Source organism: Schistocerca nitens, chromosome 10 (genome assembly GCF_023898315.1).
Source record: "Schistocerca nitens isolate TAMUIC-IGC-003100 chromosome 10, iqSchNite1.1, whole genome shotgun sequence".
NCBI classification, from domain to species: domain Eukaryota; kingdom Metazoa; phylum Arthropoda; class Insecta; order Orthoptera; family Acrididae; genus Schistocerca; species Schistocerca nitens.
Window position 1 is genome coordinate 72,339,975 of NC_064623.1, and position 23,697 is coordinate 72,363,671.

The 23,697-nt window shown below is 44.7% G+C and overlaps 1 protein-coding gene across 1 annotated transcript in view; it reads left to right on the forward strand.

The window, feature by feature from the left end:
• The window catches only part of LOC126209880 (trypsin-3-like), a 70,844-nt gene extending 47,667 nt beyond the window's left edge, over positions 1-23,177 (forward strand). The window contains exon 4 of the mRNA XM_049939005.1: positions 23,024-23,177. Coding sequence (XP_049794962.1) covers positions 23,024-23,177 — 154 coding nt within the window. The remainder of the gene's footprint in view (positions 1-23,023) is intronic.
• The last annotated feature ends 520 nt before the right edge of the window (positions 23,178-23,697 follow it).

The window sequence follows — 23,697 nt, forward strand, 5'->3', positions numbered from 1 at the left end:
ACAGCATGTCTTCAAGATGGCTGCTACACTTGACGTTCGTCAGAAGCAAAGTGCTGTCATAGAATTCCTGTGCTGTGAAAACGAGACAGTGGGAAACATCCACAAGAGGTTGATAAAGGTGTATGGAGATGCGGCTGTCGATCGCAAGCAGGTGGGCAAGCAGGTTACGTGATGAAAGCGGGCACGGAAATATTGAGGATTGTCCTCACAGCGGCAGGCCTCGTACTGCACGCACTCCAGACAATGTGCAGAGAGTTAACGAATTGGTGACTGCTGACAGACGCATCACAGTGAACGAATTGTCACGCTACGTTGGGATAGGGGAAGGTAGTGATTGCAAAATACTGAAAGTGTTTGCGCTAAAAAAGGTTTGTACCAGGTGGGTTCCCACGATGTTGACGGTGGCTCACAAAGAAACAAGAAAATCGGTATGCAGCGAACTTTTGGAACAGTACGAGAATGGTGGAGATGAATTTCTTGGAAGAACTGTGACAGGTGATGAAACATGGCTCCATCATTTTTCACCAGTGACGAAGAGGCAATCAATGGAGTGGCATCATGCAAATTCACCCAACCAAAAAAAAAAAAAAAAAAAAAAAAATTCAAAACCACACCTTCTGCTGGAAAAGTTATGGCTACGGTGTTTTTCGATTCTGAAGGACTATTTCTTGTGGACATCATGCTAAGTGGAACCACCATAAATCCTGATGCATATGTGACGACACTGAAGAAACGTCAAGCTCGACTGAGTCGTGTTCGACCACACCGGCAAAAGCAGGATGTTTTGCTGTTGCACGACAATACACGGCCACATGTCAGTCAAAAAACCATGGGAGCGATCACAAAACTCGGTTGGACAACACTGAAACACCCGCCTTACAGTCCTGACTTGGCTCCATGTGACTATCATCTCTTTGGGAATCTGAAAAACTCTCTTCGTGGAACAATGTTTGAAGATGATGACTCCCTTGTGCACGCTGCCAAACAGTGGCTCCAACAGGTTGGTCCAGAATTTTTCCGTGCGGATATACAGGCGCTGGTTCCAAGACGGCGTAAGGCAGTTGAGAGGGATGGAAATTATGTGGAGAAATGAAAATATTGTTCCTAAAGGATGTATCTACACACTGTCAACCTTTCAAACATGTAGAATAAAACATGGATTTAAAAAAAAGTGTGCATTTCTTTTGGAGTGACCCTCGTAATAACCACAATTAGTGAATTATGTTTTATGAGTTTTTACTTATTTAAAAACGGCAGCTGATTTGATTTAAGTAATCATTTATCTTCAGGTAGGTGGAATGTTTTTTTAACGGAAAGATACGTGCAGCAGGGTACAGTATTAACTAATCGTTTGCCCACCAAATTGCAGGGTGAAATGCAGGCCTCGTGTACTCCCCTCGGATGAGGGCATGTGGCTGCCACAGCACGTTTCCTAGTGTCGGCTGCCTACCCTCTGTGAGATCATTGTCTCAGTGTTTTGGTATCTCCTTATATCTGGGAGATAATTTCCTCACTGTAGCTAAAATCCATTCACCATGCTACCCAAAGCACCCACATCCATTTCAGGGTCGTTACACTCATACCTAAGTCTTGCTCTCCAGGCGATACTCTCCTCCACATGTTGTTTTCTTGTCTTTGCAAGCAAATCCCCAGCCCCACCTTTCTATTCTTTTCGAATTTTTTGGTATCAAAGATTACTACCCAAAGTCAAAACTAGTGACCCGTGCTGACTGTAAACTTTCGTTCTGAGACACACTGCAGGCTTCATTTTGGAAACTATACTTTGTTTTCAAATGAATTATTATTTTTTGTGTCTTAATCGTACTTCAATTTCATCGATAAATCATGATCAGTGATGGTTCTGTAAATGTAGTATAGTAGCCACCTGGCCATCCTTCCCTATGGCCTGACGCCTTGCTGGTGCAGTGGTAAATTTGTTTGCAGGCCGCAACATTAAAAGCCATATAATAACTTTAGGAAACTGAATATCATCATTTTCATATTACTTAAACATTTGAAGCAGTGTATGCCAGAAATGTTCTCTGGAGAGATAAGTCTTATTTGTCCCTTAGTAATTCGGCTTTTGGAATGACATCTCGTCGCAATCAGGGGAGCTGAAAGCTACGGCAACTTGCCGATCGTCCTGCTGAGTGCCAGTCCAGCGAGAGGTAAATTTTTAATGTGACGTTTTCCTGCATTTCACCTTATACTCCCTTAAACATTAATTGTATACGTAAAAGTCTGTTCTTATTAGCTTGGTAACTGATATATCCTGCAATGCGGGTCGTTTAGAAAGTGGACAGCAGCGGCATTGCAGTCTGGTGGTCCGAGCTTCTTTTATACTCTACAATTCGAGATAGTGGCACATTGTATAGCAAATGGTGTGACACACACGCACCCAACGTGTGCTGTCTGTGTTTCAGAGCGACACATGGCTATACAAAGTGTCTTTTTGTTTTTTTTTCCTTTATTGGATTTCGATCCCCCCCCCCCCCCTCTCCCTGAAGGGGGCGGGCTGGCAGCAGCTTATTACGCTGCTCTTCAGCCTACAGAATTTTTAAAACATAAGAAGATAAGAAACAATAAAAGCAGGCGATAAAACGGTGACGTAAACTGTAAAACAGCGGAAAATTGTGGAAAGTTAAAACATAAAACAAAAGGTGGGCAATGATAATAAAATGCACAGGAAGCAGACAGGGAAAATAGTAGACAGGCAATTAAAAAAACTAGGCGACAGCCTGGTTTCTGTTGGTAAGAGATATAAAAATCACATTCGCAACACTACGGAAAAGACACACAACACTTAACAATCACTGGAAACACTGCATTAAAAAGTCAGTACGAAGATGACACACCACAGGCAAGGGCGGATGGGGGGAGACCTGGACAGATGAGAGGAAAAAAGGGGGGCGAGGAGAGTAAAAACGAAAGGGGGGAGGGAACCGATGGAGGGAGAGGACTCAGAAGGGGGGAACAGGGCAGACACGAGAGGGAGTGGGGAAAGGCAGAGGAGGAGAATGCAAAAGGACTCGGGGGAGAGAAGGGAGGCAGACAGAGGGTAGGCGGGGAAAAACAGGATGGAAGGGGGGGAAGAGGGAGCCCAATGAAAGGACAGACGCTACGGTCGCAGGTTCGAATCCTGCTTCGGGCATGGATGTGTGTGATGTCCTTAGGTTAGTTAGGTTTACGTAGTTTTAAGTTCTAGGGGACTTATGACCTCAGAAGTTGAGTCCCATAGTGCTCAGAGCCATTTTTTTGAAAGGACTGAGGAAACGAGGAGGAGATGATCAGAGTTGATAGGAGGGATAAATGGAGGGAGAGAAGGCATCATCCGGGAGGGGCAGTTGACGGAAGCCATCTTGGGAAAGGAGATGAAGGGTGTAGAGATGGAGGGTAGGGGAGACACAACAGTGAAGGGGCGCGGCAGAGGGCGAGGGTTGGAGAGGAGAGGAGCAACCAGGGTATGAGGGGGATGAAGGCGGCGGGAGGTGTAGAGTATGCAGATGTGTTTGAGGAATAGGAGCAGGTGGGGGAAAGGAATCAGGTCATAGAGGATTCGCGTGGGGGACAGGAGGCGTATGCGGAAGGCGAGGTGGAGTGCATGGTGCTCGAGGATCTGGAGGGGCTTATAGAATCTGGGGGAGACGGATATTAGGGCGGGACTGGCATAACAAAGGAAGTGATGGATTAAGGATTTGTAGGTTTTGGAGGATGGTAGAGGGATTCAACCCCCACGTCCAGCCAGAGAAGAGATTGAGGAGTCGGAGGTGGTTGTGGGCTTTGGATTGGATAGAGCGGAGATGAGGGATCCAGGTGAGATGACGGTCAACGGTAAGGCCAAGGTAGGTGAGGGTGGGGGAGAGGCGGACAGGACGGGCGCAGATGGTAAGGGAACAAAGTATCAAGGCGAATTATGACTGTCAAAAATGTTAGGAATACAGCTGATGAGAGAAGTTACATATATTACGAGAGCAGTGGTTGACAGCCTAGTAATTCATTGCATCTCTTAAGGGAAACTATGCTGACAGTAGCAAAGGTTCAGAAGATAGGCGTAAACCCGCCCGACTACAGTGCTAGTCCAGCGTGAGCTACCGTTAATGTGGGGTTGCTGCGTGTACGTTCCAAGGAATTCCGTCACTTAGCGCTAGATCGAAGTGGCATCGTTTACACAACTGTGGGGGAATTTAATTCATCATAGTTCAGCCAGTCTGAGCGAAATACTGGGCTATTCAAAAAGAAGGAACAGATTTGAGACATTCATTACATACAGATTACAAAAGACAGAAACACAATTCCAGTGTTCATGGAAAAAGCAAAGCTCAAATTTTTATGCATTCAATGTGAGCACCACGTGTTCCGTGACAAATATCAAAACGGTCGGTCACATCCTGCCACACACGAAGCAGCTGGTCACTCGTTATCGAATTCACAGCTTCAACAATGCGACGTCGCAGAGTCTCAAAAGTGACACGCATAGGGGGGATAAAAACGTAGTCTTTTACGCAACCTCACGGATAAAATTCACGAGCTGTGAGCTCTGGAGACCTGGGAGGCTACGGGCAATGAAATTCATCTTCTGCTCCTCTTCTTCCAGTCCAACGTCTTGGAATGATGTCATTCAGGTAACGTCGGACGTGCTTAGGGAAATTCTCTAAGCATATTCGACGCTATTGGCGTGATCCTTCCTGATTTGGTCGTACTTTGGGTTTAATTTCAGCATGTTTTAGTATAGATTAACTAATTTTTAAAAGAAAAATCTAAGCCAGCATTTTTCAGCGTATTCATTTAGAACTTTTATCGGTTTTATTGCCGTGATTTCATTGTCTGTTAGTAACCCCAAATCGTTTGTGCCTTTAATACCCTAAAATAAGTTCGATTTTTCAACAGGCTGTATGGTGCTGTGGTAGAATGGTCACTTTCCATTTGGGATCCTAGGTTCGATTTGATGCTGACGCAAATTTTTAAACAAATGTGCATGTTCTACAAGCATTTCTATGAAGTGTGCAATACGTAAAGATGGAAGAAAATCTGTAACCCTCGAGACTCGTAATGCCTGGTTCGCTGGTTCAACTCTTCTTTTGGTCATATGTTTTTCGATTTTTTCGTTCAGTTCTAATGCCTATATCACTTAAATATGACATTCATCAAACATATACTAACTTACACATATATAATCGTCAGTTTTATGAAAAATGCTCGTCTTCGAATTTCTCATAACATATTGCACACAAAAAACAGTTTTCATTGCAAATATAATTTCTTAATTACAAATCTTTTGTAAAAGACTGTTAACAAACGTCTGTTTAAATTTAACCAAGACATCATAAATTATATTTTTCATCTTTATGTACCACGGGGTAGCCGAAAGAAACCTAACTTATTTATTCTCATTTTCAGCACTTCAAACGAGTCTCCACTTGCACTAATACACTTGTCTAACCTTTTATTCCATTTTTCAAAACATTGTTTAGATTCGTCTTTCGTGATGCTTGACAGTACATCCATCGTTTTTTTCGTTCATTTCAGCAACATCTGCAAAACGCATTCTTTTCATGTCTCTTTTCTACAGACTAAAAAAAATCGCTCGGTGCAGGGTCGGCTGTGTGTGAGGCGTGAGGAACAAGAGTCATACTGTTATTGGTCAAGAAATTTGTCACACAGACAGTGGTGTGTGAGCAGGGGCATTGTCATGATGGGAAAACCAATCACCCGACTTGCCACATAACAGTCAGCTTCCGCCGCGCACTGTTGTGCAATCTTTTCAAATTTCCAGTAGAAAGCCTGGTTAACTGTCTGACTTCGGGGAACAAACTCTGAATGGATGAGTCCTCTCACATCCAAACAAACAAATCAGTATTGTTTTAAAGTTTCATTTCAATTGACGAGCTTTCTCGGGGCGAGGCGAACTTGAAATCTTCCACTGGCTTGATTGTTACCTCGATTTAGGATCGTAAGCATAGCACCAAGTTTCGTCACCAGTGATAATTTTTGAAAAGAAAGTTTGGATCATTTCTGGACATGCGACTTCTACGCGACCTTGTTTTTGTTTAGCTGTCAGCAGTCACGGAAATAATTTGGCAGCCACCATTTTCATTCCCAAATCTTCTGCCGGACACCTGGCTGAAAATTACTTACACGTTCGTGGCGCCATCCATCGGTAATGCTGGACTTCAGTATGGTGTTGGCCCACCCTTAGCCTTGATGACAGCTTCCACTCTGGCAGGCATACGTTCAATCAGGTGCTGGAAAGTTTCTTGGGGAATGACAGCCCATTCCTCGCGGAGTGCTGCACTGAGGAGAGGTATCGATGTCGGTCGATGAGGCCTGGCTCGAAGTTGGTGTTCCAAAACATCCCAAAGGTTTTCTATAGGATTCAGGTCAGGACTCTGTGCAGGCCAGTCCATTACAGGGATGTTATTCCACGTAACCACTCCGTCACAGGCCGTGCATTATGAACAGGTGCTCGATGTGTTGAAAGATGCAATCGCCATCCCCGAATTGCTTTTCAACAGTGCGAAGCAAGAAGGTGCTCAAAACATCAATGTAGGCCTGTGCTGCGATAGTGCCACGCAAACCAACATGGGGTGCAAGCCCCCTCCATGAGAAACACGACCACATCATAATACCACCGCCTCCGAATTTTTCTGTTGGCACTACACATGCTGGCCGAAGACGTTCACCAGGCATTCGTCATACCCACACCCTGCCATCGGATTGCCACGTTGTGTACCGTGATTCGTCACTCCACATAACGTTTTTCCACTGTTCAATCTTCCAATGTTTACGCTGCTTACACCAAGCGAGGCGTCGTTTGGCATTTACCGGCGTGATGTGTGGCTTATGAGCAGCCGCTCGACCATGAAATCCAAGTTTTCTCACCTCCCGCCTAACTGTCATAGTACTTGCAGTGGATCCTGATGCAATTTGGAATGCCTGTGTGATGGGTCTGGATAGATGTCTGCCTATTACACATTACGACCCTCTTCAACTGTCGGCGATCTGTCAGTCAACAGACGAGGTCGGCCTGTACGCTTTTGTGCTGTACGTGCACCTTCACGTTTCCACTTCACTATCATACCGGAAACAGTGGACCTAGGAAATGTGGAAATCTCGCGTACACAAGTGACACCCAATCACCTGACCACGTTCTAAGTCCGTAAGTTCCGTGGAGCGCCCCTTTCTGCTCTCTCACGAGTCTAATGACTACTTAGGTCGCTGATATGGAGTACATGCAGTAGGTGGTAACAAAATGCACCTAATATCAAAAACGTATGTTTTTGGTGGTGTCCGGACACTTTTGATCACATAGTGCAGCTGCACTGAACTCCAAGTCCCGACAGCTCCACAGTTTCTTCAATGGTTCGTCGTCGATGTTAGTTGATGATTGCACGAATGTTTTCAACATTTTCACGTGTTCGGCCGTGAAAGGACGACCAGAATGCACCATCCCATCAGCTGATATTTCAGCATTTTTGAAACGGCGAAACCACTCAAACACTTGAGTTTTCCCTGTAGCATCGTCGTTGTACGCCGTTTTTAACGTTACAAGAGTTTCAGCTCCACTTTCTCCGAGCAAAAAGCAGAATTTCACCGCCGCACGCTGTTCGCGAAAATCAGCCATTGTAAAAACGACAATCAAACAAAACAATTGTCAGTATAAACTCTGCTGAAACTGATCTGACTATCTTCAACAAAAGCACCCAGCTTACCGACTCTGGAATGTTCGCTCTCTGCGTTCCTTGTGGCGAAAAGCGCTATTACAAAAGCTATGCCCCCTACGAATTTAGTTCGGTTTCTTTTTGGTATCCTCTCGTAGTTTATGCTCGTGGAACAAGCACCATTGTTTAGAAGTTTGCATCGATCGAGTATCGAACCTGGCGTCCCACATTGTAGGCGAGCGTTCTACCACGTAGCCATGCATCCCATCGAAAACATGTCATTAGTTTTTAAACATTAAAGGCGCTCAGAACACTCCACAGACAATTTTCTCGAGAATTTTTGAGAGTTGCATGAAACAGCTTTTGAATATTGATATTTTAGTCCTGAACTTCATATAATAAATACAAAAAAATCAAAAATGGTATTACTGTGTGGTTTCCTTGTACGATATGGTTGAATATCCTAGGTCAGTGTTTCCAAACCTTTCTTAGACCATTAACCACAAGTGAAACCAGATCTTAGACAGTACCCCACCATCAACAAGTGTAACACCTAACTAAGCATCAGAATGAAAAAGAACTTTCATTGAACACTTTTTATTCTGAAAATAGTGAAAGATCAATCATATTTTGTTTTCTGGGTGTTTTTTTAAGTCATAAACTAATCAGTCAATGAAACAATAGGTAATGCTTTTGTCTAACAACTATTTTTATACGTTGAAGAGGCAGAGAAACTGGTACACCTGTCTAATATCGTGTAGGCCCCAGCTAGCACGCCAAAGTGCCACAACACGCCGTGGCATGGACTCGACTAATGCCGAAGTAGTTCTGGAGGGAACTGACACCATGAATCCTGCAGGGCTGTCCTTAAATCCGTAACAGTACGAGGGGGTGGAGATCTCTTCTGAACAGCACGTTGCAAGACATCCCAGATATGCTCAATAATATTCATGTCTGGGGAGTTTGGTAGCCAGCGGAAGTGTTTAAACTCAGAAGAGTGTTCCTAGAGCCTCTCTCTAGCAGTTGTGGACATGTGTGGTGTCGCATTGTCCTGTTGGAATTGCTCACGTCCGTCGGAATGCATAATAGACATGAATAGCTGCAAGTGTTCGGACAGGATGCTTACATACGTGTCACCTGTCAGAGTCGTATCTAGACGTATCAGGGGTCCCATATCACTCCAACTGCACCCACGACACACCACTTCAGAGCCTCCACCAGCTTGAACAGTCCCCTGGTGACAGGCGGGGTCCATGGATTCATCAGGTTGTCTCCATACCCGTACGCGTCCATCCACTCGATACAATCTGAAACGAGACTCGTCCGACCAGGCAACATGTCTCCTGGAATCAACAGTCCAATGTCAGTGTTGGCGGGCCCAGGCGAGGCGTAAAACTACGTGTCGTGCAGTCGTCAATGGTGCACGAGTGGGCCTTCGACTCTGAAAACCCATATCGATCATGTTTCGCTGAACGATTCGCACGCTGACAGTTGTTGATGGCCCAGCATTGAAATCTGCAGCAATTTCCAGAAGGGATGCACTTCTGTCTCGCTGAACGATTCTCTTCAGCCATCGTCGGTCTCGTTCTTGCAGATACTTTTCCGGGCCGCAGCGATGTCGGAGATCTGACGTTTCACCGGATTCCTGATATTCACGGTACACTCGTGAAATGGTCGTACAGGAAAATCCCCACTTCATCGCTGTCTCGGAGATGCTGTGTCCCATGGCTCGTGCGCCGACTATAACACCACGTTCAGACTCGCTTAAATCTTGATAACCTGCCATTGTAGCAGCAGTAACCGATCTAGCTACTGCTCCAGACACTTGTCGTCTTATACGAGGTCCATTCAAGTTCTAAGGCCTCTGATTTTTTTTCTCCGGACTGGAACGAGATAGAAACATGCGCATTGTTTTAAAATGAGGCCGCGTTCATTGTCAATACGTCCTAGAGATGGCAGCACCGTACGGCAGATGGAATTTTACCGCCAGCAGCGAGAATGAGAACTGTTTTAAATACTTAAAATGGCGACGTTTTCCTTACTTGAACAGCGTGCAATCATTCGTTTTCTGAATTTCCGTGGTGTGAAACCAATTGAAATTCATCGACAGTTGAAGGAGACATGTGGTGATGGAGTTATGGATGTGTCGAAAGTGCGTTCGTGGGTGTGACAGTTTAATGAAGGCAGAACATTGTGTGACAACAAACCGAAACAACCTCAGACTCGCACAAGCCGGTCTGACGACATGATCGAGAAAGTGGAGAGAATTGTTTTGGGGGATCGCCGAATGACTGTTGAACAGATCGCCTCCAGAGTTGGCATTTCTGTGGGTTCTGTGCACACAATCCTGCATGACGACCTGAAAATGCGAAAAGTGTCATCCAGGTGGCTGCCACGAATGCTGACAGACGACCACATGGCTGCACGTGTGGCATGTTGCCAAGCAATGTTGACGCGCAACGACAGCACGAATGGGACTTTCTTTTCGTCGGTTGTGGCAATGGATGAGACGTGGATGCCATTATTCAATCCAGAAACGAAGCGCCAGTCAGCTCAATGGAAGCACACAGATTCACCGACACCAAAAAAATTTCGGGTAACCGCCAGTGCTGAAAAAATGATGGTGCCCATGTTTTGGGACAGCGAGGGCGTAATCCTTACCCATTGAAATCCAAAGGGCACTACGGTAACAGGTGCATCCTACGAAAATGTTTTGAAGAACAAATTCCTTCCTGCACTGCAACAAAAACGTCCGGGAAGGGCTGCGCGTGTGCTGTTTCACCAAGACAATGCACCCGCACATCAAGCTATCGTTACGCAACAGTTTCTTCGTGATAATAACTTTGAAGTGATTCCTCATGCTCCCTACTCACCTGACTTGGCTCCTAGTGACTTTTGGCTTTTTCCAACAATGAAAGACACTCTCCGTGGCCGCACATTCACCAGCCGTGCTGCTATTGCCTCAGCGATTTTCCAGTGGTCAAAACAGACTCCTAAAGAAGCCTTCGCCGTTGCCATGGAATCATGGCGTCAGCGTTGTGAAAAATGTGTACGTCTGCAGGGCGATTACGTCGAGAAGTAACGCCAGTTTCATCGATTTCGGGTGAGTAGTTAATTAGAAAAAAAAAAAAAAATCGGGGGCCCTAGAACTTGCATGCACCTCGTATAGGCGTTGCCGACCGCAGTTCAGTGTTCTGCCTTTTTACATATCTCTGTATTTGAATAGTTTCTTTGGCGCTTCATTGTATTTGAGTTGTTTTCAGTAAGTGCACATCATAAATTATGCTCCAGATGCATTTAGTTACTTGTTTCAACAACAATATTTTTATTAAATCCTGGACTTTGCAACTACTTGTTTTTACTTTCATTGCTATCATAGTAAAAAATTCACACAAGGTTGGCGCCGGTGGGGACACCTACAACGTGCTGACACGAGAAACGTTTCCAACCGATTTCTCATACACAAACAGCAGTTGACCGGCGTTGCCTGGTGAAACGTTGTTGTAATGCCTCGTGTAAGGAGAAGAAATGCGTACCATCACGTTTCTGACTTTGATAAAGGTCGAATTGCCTATCGCGATTGCGGTTTATCGTATCACGACATTGCTGCTCGCGTAGGTCGAGATCCAATGACTGTTAGCAGAATATGGAATCCGTGGGTTCAGGAGGGTAATACGGAACGCCGTGCTGGATCCCAACGGCCTCGTATCATTAGCAGTCGAGATGACAGGCATCTTATCCGCATGGCTGCGGTTACCCTTGACGCTGCATCGCAGACAGGAGCGCCTGCGATGGTGTACTAAACGACGAACCTGGGTGCACGAATGGCAAAACGTCATTGTTTTGGATGAATCCAGGTTCTGTTTACAGCATCATGATGGTCGCATCCGTGTATGGCGACATCGCTGTGAACGCACATTGGAAGCGTGTATTCGTCATAGCCATACTGGCGTATCACCCGGCGTGATGGTATGGGGTGCCATTGGTTACGCGTCTCGGTTACCTCTTGTTCGCATTGGCGGCACTTTGAACAGTGGACGTTACATTTCAAATGTGTTACGACCCGTGGCTCTACCCTTCACTCGATCCCTGCGAAATCCTACATTTCAGCGGGATAATGCATAATTGCAGGTCCTGTATGGGCCTTCCTGGATACAGAAAATGTTCGACTGCTGCCCTGGCCAGCACATTCTTCAGATCTCTCACCAATTGAAAACGTCTGGTCAATGGTGGCCGAGCAACTGGCTCGTCACAATACGCCAGTCACTACTCTTGATGAACTGTGTTATCGTATTGAAGCTGCATGGGCAGTTGTACCTGTACACGCCATCCAAGCTCTGTTTGACTCAATGCCCAGGTGTATCATGGCCGTTATTATGGCCAGATGTGGTGGTACTGGGTACTCATTTCTCAGGATCTATGCACCCAAACTGCGTGCAAACGTAATCACATGTCAGTTCTAGTATAATATGTTAGTCCAATGAATACCCGTTTATCATCTGCATTTCTTCTTGGTGTAGCAATTTTAATGGCCAGTAGTGTATGTCACGGTGGTGGAGTAATCACAGCTGTGTGAGAAACCTGTAGTCTCCATAATGCTGGTAACTTAGAAAAAAATAATGATTGATAACTTACATAGTCAATATCAATATTACAAAACTCTGATAGTAGTAAAGATCTTCTAAAAATAATTTAGTTTCATGACCGAATCACAATCAAACCCTTTTGTTTTTACCCCTCAGAAAATTTGATTTTACCTCTCAGGTGGTAATTAGCCCCAGGTTGGGAACCACAGTCCTAGGGGAACACCAGTTTTAATTGCAAAGGACTCTCATATATCGCCCTAACCAGTTACTTAGGTCTTCGTGTCCGTGAAAGGCTTACTGTCTTTGTGTGTAGTCCCTGCCCTTCTGGGATGTCAAAAAAGAGACTGTCGGTTAACCGAGTCATATCCCATCTTGAAAACGACGAAAATGCAGATGAATTATCTGTTTCAGGTTGCTTTATGCTTCAGTGTTGCTTTTAGGCTGAAAAAGTGTTCTGCAGATGAACGCCCTGATCAAAGTCCACTTGGTGCTCGTAGATGTTATGTCCAAGCTGCGCTTGTCTTCTTTGAAGTAAATGTGCTGAGAATATCTCCTATATGACTGGGAAGAGAGAGATCCCTCTATCTACGTCAGTCCTGTCACCTTGCAGACAATCTTCTGGTAGTTTCTCTGCACGCCAAATACAGATGATAATTCCTGAGGGTATTTCTGTTCTGTCGTTGCAACTACAAAAATGTGTGTTTTCTTCAGCAGACGCGTTTCGCTTTATTGAGGTAAAGCATCATCAACGATCTGTAATTATTTACATTTCGATTTTCTTTAAGATCGAAAAACAGTTTCTTAGTAGTATGTTGGTTTGTACTTATGATGCTTTTCGTCTGATTTCTCGCTTACATCGGGAAATGCCGTCTGCTAGCACATCGTTTATATTTTTCTTCTTTAGACACTCGTAGTTGTAGTCTAATTTTTAGTTGTTCTGCAGCACTATGCATTTGTTATGTTTTTCACACCACACTTTTTTGCAAAGACAGAACAAAAATACCATCAAGAATTGCTAAGGATACAAGATACTTTTCTAGCTCAATATTATGTAAAAACCAACACCTATTTCTTTCAGGCACTGTTTATAGTATATATGTTTTACAGATTTTTTGTTGATATCAGGTAATGCAGGACACTTTCTATACAAATTAGAAGTATTTCGAATATTTTTGAAGCTGCTTAGAGCCGGCCGCGGTGGTCTCGCGGTTCTAGGCGCTCAGTCCGGAACTGTGCGACTGCTACGGTCGCAGGTTCGAATCCTGCCTCGGGCATGGATGTGTGTGATGTCCTTAGGTTAGTTAGGTTTAAGTAGTTCTAAGTTCTAGGGGACTGATGACCACAGCAATTGAGTCCCATAGTGCTCAGAGCCATTTGAACCAGCCAACCTGCTTAGAGTTAAAAAATTACAAAGAAATTGATGCATTTTTTCCCAAAATGCTTCCTCAAGTTGAGGTACCATTTAACCCAATGTTATACATTTGAAGGAGACCAAATTTTTACCAGATGTACATGACATGATGGCTGAGGTACTAGACTTGTTTAATTCGACTTATTATGTATATTACAAGGATAAAAACATCACATCTTACATTTTAATTTTTATAATTTTTTTCCTAATAAAAATGTTATTTTTTCTATATTTTAGTTGATTCTGTAATAAAGCTTGGGTCATGTAGTATGGACTATTGTAGGTTACAGAAAAAAATTAGAGCAATGCTTTATAAACTTAGGAAATATTTGTACCTGAATTCTGAAAAATACAACTTACAGGAAATTGCAAATGAAGATATGGGTTCAATTGAACTGTGCCTCAGAACATTCCTGAAGCATAGTCTTCATCCTGTAGCATTTCTTCATCTTCAAGCATCCTCTTGGCATTCCTTTTAGCAGTCTTGCTTCTTTGGTAACTTGAAGAGCAAATCTTTCAGCTTCATGCACCCACTGTCTGTCACACACAAGCAATTGATCTTCCATACTAGAGCCACATTTTATGCCTAAATTTCTCAGGACTTCCAACCTTCCTATCACTCGATCATTGAGACATATCACTGCATCTAGTACACCAACTTTTAATGTATTAAGTCCTACAAAAACATTCTTGGGTAATCTTTCCCATATGCAATGGTTGGAACTTTCATTTGTACTCTGTGTGCCCCCATGAAGACATTTACTAAGCAAAACAGGGTCACTCAGGTCTCTAAAAACTGGTTTTATTTTATCCATAAGAGGCTAAGGAAGATAATGCTTGTGAGGGTATATTTGGATACTTTCCTTTGCTTTTTGGTGACCACTCCGAGAATCTGATCCTTTAGGGCAAAGTCTGTGAACAGGGTAGTCATCTGTGGACAACTTATGAAAGACTATAGAATTTAATAGTCATAAAAAAACTTCGATTTTTCCACCATTTATAAATACCCTGTATCCTTAAGCAACTACAGACAACGTAGCCAGACAAGTGAAGAATCTGTGATGATTTCTGTAATTTCCTCAAGTGTGTTTGTCGCTACGTACTTCAGTAACCCCGCGATGAGGCCGTCTTCCGTAGATGTCCCAGATGTCCTTTTGTTTTGAGTCTAAGGGTATCTTTGTAGATTTCATTTTTGGTGGACAGTTGAGATTCTTGGTGTGTGCGTGTTTGTGTTTGTGTGTGTGTGTGTGTGTGTGTGTGTGTGTGTGTGTGTGTGTGTGTGTGTGTGTGTGTCTGTAGAAGAGTCAAGCCGCGCGGGATTAGCCTGAGTCGGTGCAGTCGTGGACTGTACAGCTGGTTCCGGCGGAGCTTCGAGTCCTCCCTCGGGCATGGGTGTGTGTGTTTGTCCTTAGGATAATTTAGGTTAAGTAGTATGTAAGCTTAGGGACTGATGACCTTAGCAGTTAAGTCCCATAAGATTTCACACACATTTGAACAATTTTGAGAAGAGTCAACCTGGGAAAACTTGAAGGTGGTTCTGGACCGTTGTGTAGTACAGAGAACTGTATAAATTGTTCCCTACGGTTGTCGTGATTTTCCAGAGCAAGTTTACCCGCCCTGCTTTCTCAAACAAATATTCTGTTGTGTATTTCGTCTGATCTTCCCACTGAACTTCCAGCAAAAGTCACGAGTGTCGTGTTCCCTACTGTTATTATCATTAATTTAATATCGCTCTCTCAAGTGTCTCCTCTTTCTCTGATTAATGTTGCCACCAGTTTTCTGATCTCGAAACAGTGTTTAGTCTCTGACGATTTGTTACTGTTAGTAGTTTGGTGCGTAAGTTCGTAGGGTTTTGTTTTGCATGTTGGTATTCCGGTTGCATGGATATATTTGTGTACTGTCATTTTTATTTGTAGTTCATTGTTGCTATTTGAGTTTACGAACTGTCATTTTGTCATTTGGAGATAGAGAGTGGAGCTGTTGACGCTAGAAAATGGCTTGCCAAGTGAAGATATCGTAACATTTCCGATGTATTCTTCTGTTTGAGTTCAATAGAGGAGTGACAGGAGCAGAGGTAACCATAAATATTTGCGTAGTGTATGGGGATAATTCCACTGGACAGAACACGGCAAGAAAATGGTCATCTCGTTTTAAGAAAAATCATTTTGACATTACTAAAATTCCACATTCAGGAACATCTTCGGGATGATGAAGATTGTTTAAACACAATGATCCACGGCACTGTACTTGAGAACTGTCAAATGTGATGAACTGTGATTGCTCCACCACCGTGACATACACTACTGGCCATTAAAATTGCTACACCAAGAAGAAATGCAGATGATAAACGGGTATTCATTGGACTAATATATTATACTAGAACTGACATGTGATTACGTTTGCACGCAGTTTGGGTGCATAGATCCTGAGAAATCAGTACCCAGAACAACCACCTCTGGCCGTAATAACGGCCTTGACACGCCTGGGCATTGAGTCAAACAGAGCTTGGATGGCGTGTACAGGTACAGCTGCCCATGCAGCTTCAACACGATATCACAGTTCATGAAGAGTAGTGACTGGCCATATTGTGACGAGCCAGTTGCTCGGCCACCACTGACCAGATATTTTCAATTGGAGAGAGATCTGGAGGATGTGCTGGCCAGGGCAGCAGTCGAACATTTTCTGTGTCCAGAAAGGACCGTACAGGACCTGCAACATGCGGTCGTGCATTATGCTGCTGAAATGTAGGGTTTAGCAGGGATCGAATGAAGGGTAGAGTCACAGGTCGTAACACATCTGAAATGTAACGTCCACTGTTCAAAGTGCCGTCAATGCGAACAAGAGGTGACCGAGACGTGTAACCAATGTCACCCCATATCATCACGCCAGGTGATACGCCAGAATGGTGATGACGGATACGCGCTTCCAATGTGCGTTCACCGCGATGTCGCCAAACACGGATGCGACCATCATGATACTGTAAACAGGACCTGGATTAATCCGAAAAAATGACGTTTTGCCATTCGTGTACCCACGTTCGTCGTTGAGTACACCATCGCAGGCGCTCCTGTCTACGATGCAGCGTCAAGGGTAAACGCAGCCACGGTCTCCGAGCTGATAGTCCATGCTGCTGCAAACGTCGTCGAACTGTTGGTGCAGATGTTTGTTGTCTTGCAAACGTCCCCATCTGTTGACTCAGAGATCGAGACGTGGCTGCACGATCCGTTACAGCCATGCGGATAAGATGCCTGTCATCTCGACTGCTAGTGATACTGGGCCGTTGGGATCCAGCACGCCGTAACGTATTACCCTCCTGAACTCACCGATTCCATATTCTGTTAACAGTCGTTGGATCTCGACCAATGCGAGCGGCAATGTCGCGATACGATAAACCGCAATCGCGATAGGCTACAATCCGACCTTTATCAAAAGTCGGAAACGTGATGGTACGCATTTCTCCTGCTTACACGAGGCATCACAGCAGCTTTTCACCAGGCAACGCCGGTCAACTGTTGTTTGTGTATGAGAAATCGGTTGGAAACTTTCCTCATGTCAGCACGTTGTAGGTGTCGCCAACCTTGTGTGAATGCTCTGAAAAGCTAATCATTTGCATATCACACCTTCTTCCTGTCGCTTAAATTTCGCGTCTGTAGCACGTCATATTAGTGGTGTAGCAATTTTAATGGCCAATAGTGTTTTTGCTTGCAGTGGGGGAGGTTCAAAAATCGGGTGTATGATTACCGAACGTCCTAAGCCAAAATCACAAGAATCAGCGGATAGCCATATGTTCATCTCTACTTGCTCGTCATCTGTCGGCTTGTGAACGACACCGACCATTTCTATCCTGTGTTGTTACTGGTGACGAAAAACGAGTCTTTATGCCAACACAAGGAAAAGAAAGGACTGGTTGAGTCCAAATAAAGCAGCAACTCCCCATACAAAGACCTACGTGCAACGACAAAAGATACTGGTATGCGTCTGGTGGAACAGCGACGGTGTGGTGAACTACGAATTGCCCCCCAAGTCACTGCTGACATTTGTTGTCAACAACCGAGACGTCTTGTAGACGCAATCTAAGAACAACGACCAGGAAGACAGGGTGAAGCGATGCTATTCCACTATAACGCCCGCCCACATACTGCTAGACTGCCAAACAGCACTATACAGAAGTTGGGTTGGGAAGTCTCTCCGCACTCACCATATTCGCTTGATCCTGCGCCCTCAGATTTTCACCTTTTCCGCTCTCAATCTAACAACCTTCAAGGCACTTCCTCTTTGGATGAAAATACGCTGCGAATGTAGCTCGACGAATTCTTCGCCTGAAATCCACGTGATTTCTGTAGTCGCGGAACCGAGAAGTTACCCCAGCGTTGACAGACATAGCGAAGTACACAGGCAGAAGACGGCCGTCGCCAACGCCTATATAAGACAAAATGTGTCTGGCGCAGTTGTTAGATCGGTTCCTGCTGCTACAATGGCAGTTTATCAAGATTTAGGTGAGTTTAAACGCGGTGTTAAAGTCGTAACACGAGCAATGGGACAGCATCTCTTAGGTAGCGATGAAGTGGGGATTTTCTCGTACGACCATTTCACTAGTGTACCGTGAATATCAGGAATCCGGTAAGACATCAAATCTCCGACATCGTTGCAGTTGGGAAAAGTTCCTGCAAGAACGGGACCAACAACGACTGAAGAGAATCGTTCAACGTGACAGAAGTGCAACCCTTCCGCAAATTGCTGCAGATTTCAGTGTTGGGCCATCAACAAGTGTCAGCGTGCGAACCATTCACTGAAACATAATCGATATGGGCTTTCGGAGACGAAGACTTTATGTCTCGCCTGGGCCCATCAACACTGACATTGGACTGTTGATGACTGAAACATGTTGCCTGGTCGGACGAGTCTCGTTTAAGGGGTGTAGGACGTCAAACGGGCCGACTTGGAGCAGGAGAGGCACCACAGGACATTTTAATTTCCACTGCCTATACTTTTACAAATAAATTCATAAAACTTTGTCAGCATGACCAGGAAGGATTCAGAACTCACACTCATAGCAGTGGAAGTTCGAAAACATAACGAAGTAATTTCTTTTACATGTAAAATTTCATCATTTTTTTCACTTACTAATGGCAGCGTTTGTTGCTATAGGTACAGTTTTCTTCATAAGTAAGAGAGATTGTTCGATAAATTTTGCACAGCATACAAACCATACTTAAAGTTGTATGATACTCTAGAATTTTCCAAATCTATTAAAAACTGTGATAAAAATTGAGGTAATTAACTGCAAAATTTGTGTTTTTTCTAAACATGAAGTTTAAAAGACAACAGATCATTCGTTTTTTCATAAATTAAATAAATTCTAGAGTTTTATACACCTGTAAGTACGGTATGCTGAGCAAAATTCACCGAAGAATCTCTGTAACTTATGAAGAAAAGTGTACTTATAGCAACAAATGCAGCCATTAGTAAGTGAAAAAATGATGAAATTTCACACGTAAAAAAAATTATTTTGTTATGTTTTCGAACTTCCACTGCAATGAGTGTGAGTCCTGAATCCTTCCTAGTGATGCTGACAAAGTTTTATGAATTTATTTGTAAAAGAATAGACACTAGAAATTAAAATGTCTTGTGATGCCTCTCCTGCTCCAAGTCGGCCCGTTTGACGTCATCCCCCCCCCCCCCGCTCCCCTTAAAATTGTATCGAATGGATGGACGTGTACAAGTATGGAGACAAGCTCATGAATCCATGGACCCCTCATGTGAGCAGGAGACTGTTCACACTTGTGGAGGCTCTGTAATGGTCTGGGGTATGTGCAGCTGGAGTGACGCCTAATACGTCTAGATACGACTCTGACAGATGACACGTACGTAAGCATCCTGTCTGATCACCTGCATCTATTCATGTCCACTGTACATTCCGACGGACATAGGCATTTCCAGAAACACAATGGGACACCTCACATGTCCACAACTGCTAGAGAGTGGCTCCAGGAACACTCTTTGAGTTTAAACACTTCCGCTGGCCACCAAACTCCCCAGCCTTGAACATTGTTGAGCATATGCAGAATGAGATTTTCACTCTGCAGCGGAGTGTGCGCTGATATGAAACTTCCTGGCAGATTAAAACTGTGTGCCCGACCGAGACTCGAACTCGGGATCTTTGCCTTTCGCGGGCAAGTGCACTTGCCCGCGAAAGGCAAAGGTCCCGAGTTCGAGTCTCGGTCGGGCACACAGTTTTAATCTGCCAGGAAGTTTCATTGTTGAGCATAGTTGGGATGCCTTGCAACGTGCTGTTCGGAAGGGATCTCCACCCCCTCGTACTGTTACGGGTTCATGGACAGCCCAGCAAGATTCATGGTGTCAGTTCCCTCTAGCACTACTTCACACGTTAGTGAAGTCCATGCCACGTCGTGTTGCGGCACTTCTGCGTGCTCCCTGGGGCCCTACACGATATTAGGCCGGTGTACCAGTTTCTTTGGCTCTTCAGTGTATTATGGGTGACTAAAATCTCTGTCATGAGTGTCTGTTGTGTTTATCAAACTGACACAAAAAACCTACGGACATAAGAGCTTGCAGTAGAAGAATTTGTTTCATAGTGCCGGCGGTGAACAAGCTCATAGTTCCTGATGCATGCGTTTTAGATCTCATGTTTAAGCGACTTTTTTCTTGTTTTCGTCCTGCTCTGAAAGTTGCTGCCCTACAATCTTACAGTACCGATTTGTGTATTCCAATATTCCAATGTCAGAGGTGTTAGAAAGGTTTTTGCTTGTAACTTTCGACTCGTTTGTTTCCACCCTTACCTCGAATTGATACATTTATCCTGTCCCATCAATTTTTTCTTTTTTTAATTTTGTAACATCATCGCGAAATCACGCTGTATACACATACATTTGTATGCGATGGCACCAATAATTTGCCGCGCGGGGAAGCCACGCGATCTGGGGCTCCTTGACGCAGTCCGCGCGGCTGCCTCCCTCGGGCATGGGTGTGGGTGTTGTCCTTTGCGTAAGTTAGTTTAAGTTAGATTAAGTAATGTGTAAGCTTGGGGACCAATGATATCAGCATTTTGGTCCCATAAAATCTTACAAGTAATTTCAAATTTTTCCAACCTACGCTACTCGCCATTAAAATTGCTACACCAAGAAGAAATGCAGATGATAAACGGGTATTCATTGGACTAATATATTATACTAGAACTGACATGTGATTACGTTTGCACGCAGTTTGGGTGCATAGATCCAGAGAAATCAGTACCCAGAACAACCACCCTCTGGCCGTAATAACGGCCTTGATACGCCTGGGCATTTCGTCAAACAGAGCTTGGATAGCGTGTACAGGTACAGCTGCCCATGCAGCTTCAACACGATACCACAGTTCATGAAGAGTAGTGACTGGCATATTGTGACGAGCCAGTTGCTCGGCCACCATTGACCAGACATTTTCAATTGGAGAGAGATCTGGAGAATGTGCTGGTCAGGGCAGCAGTCGAACATTTTCTGTGTCCAGAAAGGACCGTACAGGACCTGCGACATGCGGTCGTGCATTATCCTGCCGAAATGTAGGGTTTCGCAGGGTTCGAATGAAGGGTAGAGCAACGGGTCGTAACACATCTGAAATGTAACGTCCACTGTTCAAAGTGCCGTCAGTGAGAACAAGAGGTGACCGAGACATGTACCCAGTGGCACCCCATGCCATCACGCCGGGTGATACGCCAGTATGGCGATGACGAATACACGCTTCCAATTTGCGTTCACCGCGATGTCGCCAAACACGGATGCGACCATCATGATACTGTAAACAGAACCTGGATTCATCCGAAAAAATGACGTTTTGCCATTGGTGCACCCACGTTCGTCGTTGAGTACACCATCGCAGGCGCTCCTGTCTGTGATGCAGCGTCAAGGGTAACCGCAGCCATGGATTCCGAGCTGATAGTCCATGCTGCTGCAAACGTCGTCGAACTGTTCGTGCAGATGGTTTGTCTTGCAAACGTCCACATCTGTTGACTCAGGGATCGAGACGGGCTGCACGATACGTTACAGCCACGCGGATAAGATGCCTGTCATCTCGAGAGGCCGTTGGGATCCAGCACGGCGTTCCGTATTGCCCTCCTGAACCCAACGATTCCATAGTCTGCTGACAGTCATCGGATCTCGACCAACGCGAGCAGCAATGTCGCGATACGATAAACCACAATCGCGATAGGCTACAATCCGACCTTTATCAAAGTCGGAAACGTGATGGTACGCATTTCTCGTCTTTACACGAGGCATCACAACAACGTTTCGCCAGGCAACGCCGGTCAACTGCTGTTTGTGTATGACAAATCGGTTGGAAACTTTCCTCATGTCAGCACGTAGTAGGTGTCGCCACCGGCGCCAACCTTGTGTGAATGCTCTGAAAAGCTAATCATTTGCATATCACAGCATCTTCTTCCTGTCAGTTAAATTTCGCGTCTGTAGCACGTCACCTTCGTGGTGTAGCAATTTTAATAGCCAGTAGTGTATAAATTTCGCGCTCTATAGCGTAATTTGATGACGTCTCCTAATGTGCGTTCTTTTGTAAAACCTGATCTACTAAGCCCCCCTAGAACCTCTAGAAGTGTGTAACATGAGTTGTGAAATACCCTGTATAACAGCTACTGTGGACTACGGCCGCCCAAACAAATCTGCTTACTTTCTTTTACTTTGACTGTCTGTGCAGTGAATGTCTCAACTGCATTAAATATAAAAACTCGTCAGCTTATTTTGTGATTTGTACTGTTTGCTTTTCAAAATTTATTGGTACGGTTTTGAAATCAACAACAGTGGAATACAGGAGACAGTTCTTGTAGTTATCGTAATGAAACCAAACACTGAATTAGCCGGCCGCGGTGGTCTCGCGGTTCTAGGCGCGCAGTTCGGAACCGTGCGACTGCTACGGTCGCAGGTTCGAATCCTGCCTCGGGCATGGATGTTTGTGATGTCCTTAGGTTAGTTAGGTTTAAGTAGTTCTAAGTTCTAGGGGACTAATGACCACAGCAGTTGAATCCCATAGTGCTCAGAGCCATTTGAACCATTTTTGAACCAAACACTGAATTCTACAGACATGAACTTCAGTGCGAACTTGTTATAGCAGAGTGTAAGAATGTTTGGCCGGCCGGAGTGGCCGTGCGGTTCTAGGCGGTACAGTCTGGAGCCGAGCGACCGCTACGGTCGCAGGTTCGAGTCCTGCCTCGGGCATGGATGTGTGTGATGTCCTTAGGTTAGTTAGGTTTAATTAGTTCTAAGTTCTAGGCGACTAATGACCTCAGAAGTTAAGTCGCATAGTGCTCAGAGCCATTTGAACCATTTTTTAAGAATGTTTGTGTGCTTGTCTGTTGTTGACAGGAAGCTGGCGGGGCTGATAGCGTACAAGACGTTCAAGTCGTCCGAGCATCAGACCACGCGCCTGTGTGCCCAGAAGGCCAAGAACATATTCTTCATGTTCATCGGCTACTACCGCGACTGGATCAATTCCGTCATCTCCGCGTCGGAAACATAGGCGCAGCTCTGCACTGTCCAAATACAAAATTGTGTCGACCCCATTGTCTCGAAAATTGTTGTAAACTATTACATTCGCTGTTGAACAGTTCGATACTGTCTTTTGTGTCATAGTGGAGAGCACAGAGAGCGGTCGGAGACGGGCCTGGTGGACAACGGTAGCGCCCCGTGCCGAGTTTCTGGTCAGCTTCTCGGACACGGAGCTGGGCGCTCCTGAGAGTGGGCCAACCATTCCTCGCTGCTTACTATACGAGGGGGGACCGAAAAGGAACCGGATTGTTGTCATAAAAAATTTATTGATGAACCTTTGTACAAAATTACTTCAGTCACCTTCAAAATACTCTCCATTACATGCGATGCACTTGTCAAGTCTCTTTTCCCACTGTTGGAAGCATGTTTGGAACTCTTCAAGTTTGATATTGTCCAGTGCCCTTTGCGAAGCTGTTTTTACCGCCTCCACATCGTCATAACGCTCCCGTTTTAGCGTTTTTTTCATTCGTGGAAATAGGAAAAAGTCGCAC